The 13,535-nt window shown below is 44.8% G+C and overlaps 1 protein-coding gene across 1 annotated transcript in view; it reads right to left on the bottom strand.

The window, feature by feature from the left end:
* DNAJB11 (DnaJ heat shock protein family (Hsp40) member B11) overlaps positions 1-13,311 on the bottom strand; it is a 164,909-nt gene extending 151,598 nt beyond the window's left edge. The window contains exons 1-2 of the mRNA XM_063934128.1: positions 13,072-13,311; positions 8,959-9,115 (exon numbers count right to left, since the gene is read on the bottom strand). Coding sequence (XP_063790198.1) covers positions 8,959-9,115; positions 13,072-13,145 — 231 coding nt within the window. The 5' untranslated portion in view covers positions 13,146-13,311. The remainder of the gene's footprint in view (positions 1-8,958; positions 9,116-13,071) is intronic.
* Between the last annotated feature and the right edge of the window lie 224 nt (positions 13,312-13,535).

Below are 13,535 nucleotides of genomic sequence, written 5' to 3'. Positions count from 1 at the left end.
ATAAATTTTCAAAGCTCTTACTACATCGAGAAGCTTCGATTCCAGCAAGGCGTCAGTAGCCACTGGCACCACAATAGGTTGGTTCAAATGGAACGATGATACAACTTTCGGCAGAAACTGCTGACGAGTCCTCAATTCTGCTCTATTTTCATGGAAGATCAAATAAGGGCTCTTGTGAGACAAGGCCGCCAATTCAGACACCCGCCTTGCGGATGCCAAGGCCAACAGCATGACCACTTTCCAAGTAAGGAATTTCAACTCTACCTCCTGTAAAAGGTTCAAACCAATGAGATTGAAGGAACTGCAACACCACGTTATGATCCCATGGTGCCACAGGGGGCACAAAAGGAGGTTGGATGTGCAATACACCTTTCACGAAGGTCTGAACTTCTTGAAGGGAGGCCAATTGTTTTTGGAAGAAAACCGATAAAGCTGAAATTTGAACTTTAATTGAGCCCAACTTTAGGTCCGCATCCACACCGGCTTGTAGAAAATGGAGAAACCGTCCTAACGGAAATTCTTCCGTAGAAGCCTTCTTGGATTCCCACCAAGTCACGTATTTTTCCCAAATACGGTGGTAATGTTTAGACGTTACTCCTTTCCTGGCCTGAATAAGAGTGGGGATGACTTCCTTGGGAATACTCTTTCGGGCTAGAATCCGGCGTTCAACCTCCAAGCCGTCAAACGAAGCCGCGGTAAGTCTTGGAACACGCACGTCCCCTGCTGTAACAGATCCTCCCTCAGGGGAAGAGGCCAAGGATCTCCTATGAGTAATTCCTGAAGCTCTGGATACCAAGCCCCTCTTGGCCAGTCTGGAACAACGAGGTTCGCTTGAACCCTTGTTCTTCTTATGATCTTTATCACTTTTGGAATGAGTGGAAGCGGAGGAAACACTTACACCGACCGAAACACCCACGGTGTCACTAGGGCGTCCACTGCTATTGCTTGAGGGTCTCTCGACCTGGAACAATATCTCTGAAGTTTCTTGTTGAGGCGGAGCACCTTTGTGGCCTCTGCCATTTCCGCTCTTTGTTCCGCCCTGGCGGTTTATGTACACTGTACGTTAGCAGGGAAAGGGATACTACTGCACTAGCATATTATAGAAAAGTTCCAAATTAGAACAAAGGAAACCCCTAGTTATATTCTATATCAGATATTTGAATTATATAGGGGGTGCTGCCACTGAATATATTGTTGCCAATATATAGTTATGCACAAAAAGAAACAGAGAAGGATTGCACTTGAAGTGGCGCACTTAAACATTAAATTGATACATAAATTATAACTTTTATTAGAGTATATTTGTTAAAAAGACCAGTAGCTGTGAAATATTAAAACCAAAAACATATAAATTGACAAAACAAAGTGTAATATGTGTGAATAAAAACACACACTGTGCTAACTGTGTAGTGCTACACATATATAATATATTATAGGTACTATGACCCTTGAATCAAATTATTTGTGTTGTTAGGCTGAGTGCCCAATGGCGCTTTGAAGTCACTGATCAGTTGTACTAGATAGGCTTACTGAGGGTACTGTAAAGTGCAATATTCCAATAGAAAGCTCCCCCTCAGTTTGGGCGCTATGACCCCTCACTTATGTGCAGTCATATGCTTGTACAGCTAGGAGTCAGTGTTTATCCTCACTAGTGATCTCAATGTAATTAGCTGTTCTCAATCAATTTACAGCAGGTAATATCTGAAGTCAGTATCACTTTAAGTGAATAATCTGTTTGGGAGCTATGACCCCTCACTTATGGGTGGTATTCATGTGACCGCCGGTCAGCTGACCGACAGTCACATGACCTCCTCCGTGAGCCTGACGGCTCACTATCCCGATGGTCGGCATGCCGACCAACAGGGACTATTTCCACTCGTGGGTGTCCACGACACCCATAGAGTGGGAATAGAACCCGTGGCGACCGCAGGTCGCCACCGAGCCCGCAAGGGGCTTGCTGCACTCGCCCCTCCCCGCCGGGATCCCGGCGTCGGTAAGGTGACCGGCGGTCAGGAGACCGCCGGTCACCAGTACTGCACCCCTCACTTATATGCATTCATATGCTTATACAGCTATGAATCCGTGTTTCTCCTCACTAGTGATCTCAATGTAATTAGCTGTTCATTAATCAATTTACAGCAGGTAATACCTGAAGTCAGTGTCACTTTAAGTGAATGATAATTGATGTTCACTTATATGCTTATACAGCTATAGATCAGTGCTTCTCCCCACTAGTGATCTCAATATAATTAGCTGTTCTCAGTCGATTTACAGCAGGTAATTAATTAAGTCAATATCACTTAAAGTGAGTAATCACAATGTTCATTAGTGATATTGTTAATGAGAGACACTGTAATGTCCAAATATGCTTATAAACTGACAGTTTTCCACAATATTCACTACTATTATAGTGGAATATAGATCATAGCTGTGAGGCACAGGGTTTAGTGAGCTGTTTGAATATTGCACTAATGCCGTACACTGGAACACTCCATCAGCTGTGAATAGCAGTATATCCTAACTAGCTGTTTTGTAATTATCAGCTGTGTGATGGAAACCTATCTCCTATATATTAGCCCTGTGACTCTGTGCCTGCATTTCTAACGCTGGGTGGAGTCACAGACCTGGGCGGACTTAGCAGCTCCTGGCCTGTCCCAGTGGTAGCAAACCACACACCATTAGCAGAAGGGACCAGCAGCCACAGATTCAACAGACCATTCCCAGGCACAAACCAGCAGCGCACTGACGCCCCACACTGCCAGGTAAGCATGGACACCCACACAGCCAAACCCCACACCACCCCTCCCCTGCAAACACCCACCACCACCTAGCACACCCACCTTCCCCACCACGGATTGACACACACCCGCTACCGAGGCCGCCGCTAACCCCCCTACCATCTGTAAGAGTGCATCCGCGCCGCGGCCACACACTCCACACCTCTGCCACACACACCGCTGCACACACTGTGGCATGGAGGCGGCCGACACCAGTCCGCCAGCCTCCCACACAACCACGCCAGCTCCCTCTGGCCTTCACCAGCCCCGTCACCCACCGTCCGACAGAGCCGTACATATCGCTCCCCCCCTCCCCACTACCGCTGCACACACTGTCATGGAGGGCACTCTCCCTCACAACTACGCCAGCTCCCTCTGCCCTTCACCAGCCCCATCACCCGCACCTGTCTTCCGCCGCCCGACACGCCTCTCGCCACTCCCGCATCACCCAGCGCAACCTTTACCCAACACCCTCCCCATGCACCCGCAGACCCCACCACCATCAGTCACACAATCATACATGGCTTACATACGAACCAGCAGCAGCGCACCCACATACACCCCTGCCCCACCTTGGGAGGAAAGCTGATCTTGGGAAGGGAGTGGAGTGAAAGAGAGAGAGAGAGAGAGAGAGAGAGAGAGAGAGAGAGAGAGAGAGAGAGAGAGAGAGAGAGAGAGAGAGAGAGAGAGAGAGAGAGAGAGAGAGAGAGAGAGAGAGAGAGAGAGAGAGAGAGAGAGAGAGAGAGAGAGAGAGAGAGAGAGAACGGGATGCCTGATATTGTGGGGGAAGGGGGAGGAGGGTGATGCCTTATAAAGGGGGGGGGGGGGGGGGGGAGATGACTGAGAATGGGCCAGCGGGATTGCTCATTTTAAGGGATGGGGGGGGCATCTATTATTGTGTGCCTTTATTCTCTCTTGGCAGGGTGGGGGTGCCCCAGGTTACTGCTGCAATGGGAGACTTTTCTTTTTACACCTGCTGCTGGGGACAGGAGTGCCAACATCCCTGTCACCCCCACCCAGGCAGCTGCGGGTGACGCTGCTGTGGACCTGCACAGGGTCCCGCCGTTTTGCTGATGGTGGCTCACGGTACAGTGTGGGACGGAGTCCCCTGTATCATACAGTTTGTGCTGGGTTAGTGGGGAGGTCTGGAACCTTCACTGTGGCCCCTGTGTTTCCACACTGTGTGCCCACGCCACTCTACCACACACACACCACAAGAACCCAGCCACCTGACCAACCCTCAGCGCACCACACAATAAAAAACCAATACAAATCTCCACCATACATACCTACCACCCATTTAACAGACATACATCACCCCCTAACACCACACACAGCTCTACACACCCTTCGCCTTTCACAAAGCCCATCCCCAACACATACCCACCAAAAACCACCCACCATCACCATGTGACACTCAAACTTCCATGACACCTTACAAAACACTCACCCATTCCCCTTCACCCCACACCCACTATTCCTACAATTCCTATGTCTTTTGTTCCCTACGACATCCATCAATGCTAGCCCCAAGCATACACACCCAACTGCACCCTTACACCATCCTGCCTAATCATCCACCACCCACACCATCTTGGCCACCCACAGGCCACCCCAATTACACCTCACAACCACAAGGGTGTGCAAAGGTTAAGGGGGCATAGCCCCTTACGACGGTGTGAAGAGCGCCCGTAGGGCGCGATGAATCACCTAGTATATCAAATAAACAGCATTTAACCCGAGTAGCACATAAACATTGCTAGATAATTGTTCTATACTTGTAAAGTAACAAGCAGTGCTATAAAGATGTCTCAGCTGCTACATTAAGCAGTGTATCTTAGTCTTGCTACAATGTTGCTAGTACATGCAGCTTGCTGAGTCATATGTGGTTAAATAATCCTCTCAGTGCAGGAAAGCTTGTGAGCTCCATCAGTGTCATGAGGCTTCACAATAGCCAGCTCAGCTTTAGTATAGATCTCGCCGACACGTGTTTCGCAGTTAAGTTTTTTCAGGGCCCTGAAAAAAACTTAACTGTGAAACACGTGTCGGCGAGTCACACTGTGCTGCTGTGTATAATAACAATGTGCTAAATGTATTGTGTTAGGAATAGAGCGAGATCTATACTAAAGATGAGCTGGCTATTGTGAAGCCTCATGACACTGATGGAGCTCACAAGCTTTCCTGCACTGAGAGGATTATTTAACCACATATGACTCAGCAAGCTGCATGTACTAGCAACATTGTAGCAAGACTAAGATACACTGCTTAATGTAGCAGCTGAGACATCTTTACAGCACTGCTTGTTACTTTACAAGTATAGAACAATTATCTAGCAATGTTTATGTGCTACTCAGGTTAAATGCTGTTTATTTGATATATAGGTTTCCATCACACAGCTGATAATTACAAAACAGCTAGTTAGGATATACTGCTATTAACAGCTGATGGAGTGTTCCAGTGTACGCATTAGTGCAATACTCAAACAGCTCACTAAACCCTGTGCCTCACAGCTATGATCTATATTCCACTATAATAGTAGTGAATATTGTGGAAAACTGTCAGTTTATATGCATTCTTGGACATTAGTGTGTCTCTCATTAACAATATCACTAATGAACATTGTGATTACTCACTTAAAGTGATATTGACTTAATTAATTACCTGCTGTAAATCGACTGAGAACAGCTAATTATATTGAGATCACTAGTGGGGAGAAGCACTGATCTATAGCTGTATAAGCATATAAGTGAACATCAATTATCATTCACTTAAAGTGACACTGACTTCAGGTATTACCTGCTGTAAATTGATTAATGAACAGCTAATTACATTGAGATCACTAGTGAGGAGAAACAACGATTCATAGCTGTACAAGCATATGACTGCACATAAGTGAGGGGTCACAGCGCCCAAACTGAGGGGGAGCTTTCTATTGGAATATTGCACTTTACAGTACCCTCAGTAAGCCTATCTAGTACAACTGATCAGTGACTTCAAAGCGCCATTGGGCACTTAGCCTAACAACACATAGAATTTGATTCAAGGGTCATAGTACCTATAATATATTATATATGTGTAGCACTACACAGTTAGCACAGTGTGTGTTTTTATTCACACATATTACACTTTGTTTTGTCAATTTATATGTTTTTGGTTTTAATATTTCACAGCTACAGGTCTTTTTAACAAATATACTCTAATAAAAGTTATAATTTATGTATCAATTTAATGTTTAAGTGCGCCACTTCAAGTGCAATCCTTCTCTCTTTCTTTTTGTGCGGTTTATGTACGCTACTGCTGTTATGTTGTCCAACTGAAATAAGACGAGCCGATTGCGAAGAAAATGTTCCGCTTGCAGAAGGCCGTTGTGAATGGCCCTCAACTCCAGCACGTTTATGTGTAGACACATTTCCTGGCTTGACCATTTTCCCTGGAAGTTTTCCCCCTCGTGACAGCTCCCCAGCCTTGGAAACTCACATCCGTGGTCACTACGATCCAGTCCTGGACCCCGAACCTGCGTCCCTCTAGGAGGTGAGAGCTGTGTAGCCACCACATGAGTGGGATTCTGGTCTTGGAGGCCAGGGTTATTCTTCGGTGCATGTGCAGATGGGACCCGGACCACTTGTCCAATAGGTCCCACTGAAACACTCTGGCATGGAATCTGCCAAACTGAATGGCCTCGTAGGCCGCCACCATCTTCCCCAGCAACCGAGTGCATTGATGGATCGGTACCCTTGCTGGTTTCAGAATTTGCTTGACCAGGTTCTGAATTTCCAGAGCCTTTTCCACTGGAAGAAAAACTCTGTAATTCTGTGTCCAGAATCATTCCCAAAAACGACAGCCATCTCGTCGGGACCAACTGCGATTTTGGCAAGTTTAGGAGCCAACCATGTTGCTGCAGAATTGTCAGGGAGAGCGTAATGTTCTGCAGTAATTGGTCCCTGGATCTCGCCTTTATCAGGAGATCGTCCAAGTACGGGATAATTGTGACTCCTTGTTTGCGCAGGAGAACCATCATTTCGGCCATTACTTTGATTAAAACCCTCGGAGCCGTGGACAGACCAAACGGCAATGTCTGAAATTGGTAATGACAATCCTGAACTGCAAACCTCAGGTAAGCCTGATGTGGAGGATAAATGGGAACATGTAAGTAGGCATCCTTTATGTCGGCCGACACCATAAAATCCCCCTCCTCCAGACTGGAGATCACAGCCCGGAGAGATTCCATCTTGAATTTTTTTTTTTTTTTTTTTTTTTTTTTTTAGGTAGAAATTGAGGGATTTGAGGTTCAGGATTGGTCTGACTGAGCCGTCTGGCTTCGGAACCACAAACAGACTCGAGTAAAAGCCTTCTCCCTGTTGTGACGGGGGAACCCTGACAATGACTTGATTGTGACACAATTTTTGTATCGCGGCGCATACCACTTCCCTGTCTGGAAGAGAAGCTGGTAAGGCTGATTTGAAAAATCGGTGAGGGGGGACGTCTTGAAACTCCAGTTTGTACCCTTGGAACACTATTTCAAGAACCCATGGGCCTAGACCCGAACGAGCCCAGAACTGACTGAAGAGCCCGAGACGTGCCCCCACCGGTGCGGACTCCCGCAGAGGAGCCCCAGCGTCATGCGGTAGACTTGGCAGAAGCCGGGGAGGATTTCTGCTCCTGGGAACCGGCCACGGCCGGTGATCGCTTACCCTTTCCCTTTCCTCTAGTAGCAAGGAAGGAAGACCCTCTGCCTTTTCTGTTTTTATAGGGCCGAAAGGACTGCATCTGATACTGGTGTGCTTTCTTTTGTGGTGCAGGCACATAAGGTAAAAATGAAGACTTACCCGCGGTAGCCGTAGATACCAACTCAGTGAGGCCGTCACCAAACAATACACCACCTTTATACGGTAGAGACTCCATAGCTTTTTTGGAGTCAGCATCAGCATTCCATAGATGAATCCACAATGCTCTCCTAGCTGTGACTGCCATGGCATTGGCCCGTGAACCCAAGAGGCCAATATCTCTCGCAGCTTCCTTTAGGTAGACTGCAGCATCCCTGATATGACCTAGCGTCAGAAGAATGTTATCCCTATCCAGGGTATCCAATTCAGAGGACAGGTTATCTGCCCATTTTTCGATAGCACTACTCACCCATGCAGATGCAATGGCTGGTCTTAGTAGCGTACCCGTGGAAATATAAATGGATTTCAATGTATTTTCCTGCCTACGACTCGCAGGATCCTTTAGGGCTGCCGTGTCAGGGGACGGAAGAGCTACTTTTTTGGACAGATGTGATAAAGCCTTGTCCACAAAAGCAGGTGGTGATGTGATACTATATTAACGTCTAATGTAAGCACTAATCCACAGCACTCACCTATTCCTAGATTTGGGGGTTCAACATGGTACGTGACCACATGGTTTAAAAAGAAATCACAGGGGCTCTGCACTCATTATATTAAACTAACAATAATAATAAACAATGGAGTTTGAGTTCATGTATCGGCTGCAGGCATTTAAGCCTGCAGCCCCTGGCAAGGGACCCCACTTTACTGCAGATCTATTTAAACAATGTGGTCACAAACCGTGTTTCAACCCAAATCTAGGAATAGGTGAGTGCCGTGGAATGGTGCTTTTTGTTTATTAGGTTAATTTTTAATTTAATTTATCTTTTTGTAATCACATTTTCTCATGCACCCGGTTTTAACTTAATTATAGCTTGTGTCAGCTGTTCTCCTAGGTGCTTTAAAACAGGCGTGTTGGAAACGGTCTCACCTATTTAAGCAAAGTTGTTGTGAGCTTTAAGCCAGTTAGCATACCTAAAGTTTAACACTAATGTAATAGCTATTTTCATGATAATTATTTTGAGCAATAGATATGGACCTGCAGTATAGTGGGGCCCTCTGCGGGGGGCTGCAGGCTTAAAGGCAGTGATCAATACATGAACTAGAACTCCACTGTTTATTAATGTTAGTTAATATAGTGAGTGCAGAGCCCCTGTGACTGCTATTTAAACAATGTGGTCACCCCAAATCTAGGAATAGGCGCGTGCCGTGGAATAGATATATTTTATTATTATTTTTTTGTTCAGCCTAATGCCTTCTGTAAGGTGCTGTGCACTTAAATACAATGTGCAGGTAAGGATAGGAATCTGAAGCGGCACCTACACTAACTAAAAGAAGATTCTTTATTTCACACTCACCTCATAAGCAGCACCTAAATCTTGAAATTTTTCTTGTGCTTGAGGATCATCTGGATTTCGATCTGGATGCAACTGCAAGGCTAGTTTACGATAGGCTTTCTTAATTTCTTTTACAGACGCTCCCCGTGACACACCCAGAATTTTATAGAAATCACGTCTAAAATAAAGTAAAACAAAATTGACACATATACAATCAAGAGGTAAGAAAGCTAAATGTTCAACATGACCTCTAATATCCCCCAAAGGAAGAGAGATTAACGGATTTGAAAAGTACTAGTTGATTTAATAGTTCATCCATTTCAGTATTTTATTTCAAATTCTGTGTTTAGCATGGGAAAACAACTTTAGACAAATAGGATACAAGAAAATTAATAACGTATTCCTGGCGCTTTCTTCTTAAAGATGTATACTTCCCATATTTGGGGTAATGAATTTTAAATGCCAAAGCATTATTATAACCACAAAAGAGGTGTTTTTCACACCCCAACTCCCGGCGCAATTAAACCAATTATATTCAATTAGACTTCAGCTGCACACATATGAAAGGATTAGCTAAATCCTCAAAAATTATTAGAGAAAAAGGGAGAGAAACAATGGTGCGCTCGAATTAAAATATATACTGTTTATAGTAAAAAAGTAGGTGTCCACTTCTATTCACTGCTGAAATCAGTAACAAGAGTCTGCTTTAATTTATATACAATTCTTTTACTCACATAAATTGACACACATACATATATAAAATGAACTTAAAATCTGTACGTTCCACACACTCTAATAGAGGACAGATAGTATTCACTAGCACTGTGAAGAATTAGCAGCAACAGTGTAGTTGTATTCTTAATAGTAACAATGTATTTCTGTGACACTAAACAGACTCGACCAATCTGTTACATCCAGTTATGTCACATCAAAATGTATCAAATCTGTAACAACTGCCCACACGCTGTATCACAAGTCTCTCAGATCCTCCTGCTACTGGCGTCCCAGTGCAGAGGAGTGCTGTAGTAATCTTACCCGAGCCTGCGGGAATGTCCAATATTGAGATGCACGCACCCAGAGAGATACGGATCCTGTACAGCTTCCAAGGGCAGCGCCTACCGCCGGTAATTGGTTGTTAATTTCAGTACTGGCGGGCACACAGATTAGTATGACTCCAAAGTGCCGCTTTTAATGTGACCGCTGGAGATAGCACACTCTCTGGTCCTAGTAGGAGCTACGGTCAGCGTCTCAGGTAGGAACGCCGCTTGCAGTGTGACCGCTGGAGATAGCACACTCTCAGGTTCTGGTAAGCGGACAACGGGAGCTCCGGTCAGCGTCTCAGATGAAAACGCAGAAAGCGGCACGTGTGGATACTTCCGTCAGTGTGTGGTCAGACAGACAGGGAGATGACGTCAACGCGTTTCGTCCCGTCACAACTCGGGACTTCCTCAAGACTATAGCTATAGTCTTGAGGAAGTCCCGAGTTGTGACGGGACGAAACGCATTGACGTCATCTCCCTGTCTGTCTGACCACACACTGACGGAAGTATCCACACGTGCCGCTTTCTGCGTTTTCATCTGAGACGCTGACCGGAGCTCCCGTTGTCCGCTTACCAGAACCTGAGAGTGTGCTATCTCCAGCGGTCACACTGCAAGCGGCGTTCCTACCCGAGACGCTGACCGGAGCTCCTACTAGGACCAGAGAGTGTGCTATCTCCAGCGGTCACATTATAAGCGGCACTTTGGAGTCATACTAATCTGTGTGCCCGCCAGTACTGAAATTAACAACCAGTTACCGGCGGTAGGCGCTGCCCTTGGAAGCTGTACAGGATCCGTATCTCTCTGGGTGCGTGCATCTCAATATTGGACATTCCCGCAGGCTCGGGTAAGATTACTACAGCACTCCTCTGCACTGGGACGCCAGTAGCAGGAGGATCTGAGAGACTTGTGATACAGCGTGTGGGCAGTTGTTACAGATTTGATACATTTTGATGTGACATAACTGGATGTAACAGATTGGTCGAGTCTGTTTAGTGTCACAGAAATACATTGTTACTATTAAGAATACAACTACACTGTTGCTGCTAATTCTTCACAGTGCTAGTGAATACTATCTGTCCTCTATTAGAGTGTGTGGAACGTACAGATTTTAAGTTCATTTTATATATGTATGTGTGTCAATTTATGCGAGTAAAAGAATTGTATATAAATTAAAGCAGACTCTTTGTTACGGATTTCAGCAGTGAATAGAAGTGGACACCTACTTTTTTACTATAAACAGTATATATATTTTAATTCGAGCGCACCATTGTTTCTCTCCCTTTTTCTCAAAGCATTATTATACACAATTTTATTAGTATGCCACAAAACATCCACATGTATTTAGTATTAACATGAATAAATAGATAAAAATAAATGAATACAAAGTGCAGTGTGCGTGTTCAGGAAACAGTGGTCCAATGCAGCTGACCACTGGTGACTTCTATCAAATATAAAATGTATCTCACCAAAGTTGGTGGTTGCGGTGGGCTAGCTTTTTTTAAAAGGTAGCAAGAGTAGTCCTAGGCTGAATAGCCTGGTACCACGGCACAGGATATATTCAGCATGAAGTCCATCAGCACCTGGCACACGCTACAATCCTCCTCCACACAGCAGCTTTTCAGCCTAGGACTACTCTTGCTACCTTTTAAAAAAAAAAAATAAAGCTAGCCCACTGCAACCACCAACTTTGGTGAGAGAACTTTTATATTTGATAGAATTCACCAGTGGTCAGCTGCATTGGACCACTGTTTCCTGAACATGCACACCGCACTTTGTATTCATTTATTTTTATCTATTTATTCATGTTAATACATGTGGATGTTTTGTGGCATACTAATAAAATTGTGTATAATAATGCTTTGGCATTTAAAAATTCATTACCCCCAAATATGGGAAGTATATTTAAGGAGAAAGCGCCAGGAATCCATTATTAATTTCCTGGTAACGTATGATTGCCATCACCTGTGGTGAGCTAGTTAATTGATAAGAAAGGTGTTTCACCACAGGTGATGGCAATCATACGTTACCAGGAAAGTCCAGGAACAGAGCATTTTCTCCCTCATGGAGAGGGTCAGGTAGGCAAGTATGCTTTAGACAAATAACCTATTGACAATACACACATTATTATAAATGAGTAATATATGACTAATTTAGCGTGGGTGCTAACCAGGGGCGGATTGGGAACAAAAAGCGGCCCTGGAAAAATTTGTACGAGTGGCCCCACATGGGCAGCACCAGAGGTGTAAGGTCTAAGCCATGGGCCATGGCAGCAGCACCCTCTCTGCGCCCCCCCCCCCCCCCCCAAGACTTTCCAGATAGTGGGGATGTCCAGCATCAAGGGGGAGTTAAAAAGGAAATAAAGTTAAATATTATGAGCACATATGATACACCTTCAGAATTTAGGAAACTAGATCATTCTTTAGAAAGATATATTTTCTTGCTTATTACACCAACCGTATCCCAATCACTATTCACTCAATCTTATATGTCAGCCAAGCAGGCAGACAGAGCATACACTAGATCATCTGCTAAGTGGCAAAGTCATTTTCATATATGCAAATTATTTTCCATCTTATTCATTATGTCTATAAAAAGGACCACATGTCCTCAAACAAAACAGGCCCCGCGGGTGCGTCGGCCCACCGGGGACTTCCCTGTAAACCCTATGGCCAATCCGCCTCTGGTGCTAACCCACTTAATGTAATTATATTTAACCTCCTCCCGCTATGGAAGACCACAGTTTCCAACATTTCCAAGGACACTAATGATCTCTCTGCACAGCAATATCATGTTTATGAAACAGTTTTATACTTTAAATACAGGTTAACTTAAAATAAGCATACAGTATAACAAAGAGAATTGCACAAAACATGCAGCATAACACAACTGATAAAATAAATTTGTAAATATTGAAAAACAGGTACATTTCCTGAAATTAGATACAACTAGCACACCATGGAATATTATATAGCAGAAGCTTCATAAATGGACGTTAGCGACTCTTATGCTTTTTGATACTTAAAAAATAATAATTTTGTTTTCTTCCAGTAGATATTAACTAGGCCAGCAGTTCCTGTATGACAGGTTCCTTACCCTGCAGTTACCATTGAAAGCACATACACGAGCAGGAAGCATATGCTACTTAAAGACAAAGGGCCGATCCTCATGGTTCCTCAGTGGATGTGGTCCCCTAGATAGCAAACACGTATGACCTGTTAGCCTTCACCGCATGGACACCCCGCAGAATTATACTTCAAGACCAGCGCCGGCAGGTCTACTACTAAAGTACAAAAATGACAATTTCCTATTCATCATAAACTGGGACCACAGCAGCTAATCACATAGTACAACGTCAGCTCCAACCTCAATCGGACAACGAATCAGCGTTTTCTCTCTGTCATTTCCGCGAGTGCTCATCCAACCGCATGCACAGACATGGCAGAGGCTGGTTTCGGCTCACACCGCTAATCCCTCCTGCTGGGAATGCTGTGCTTCCTCCTCCAAAGTGTCGCCGTCGTGATATCGCCGCCATATTGTTGGTGTATTAAACGCTGTAA

This window comes from Pseudophryne corroboree, chromosome 7, assembly GCF_028390025.1.
Source record: "Pseudophryne corroboree isolate aPseCor3 chromosome 7, aPseCor3.hap2, whole genome shotgun sequence".
In the NCBI taxonomy this organism is placed as follows: domain Eukaryota; kingdom Metazoa; phylum Chordata; class Amphibia; order Anura; family Myobatrachidae; genus Pseudophryne; species Pseudophryne corroboree.
This window is presented reverse-complemented; position numbering and strand designations above follow the sequence as displayed.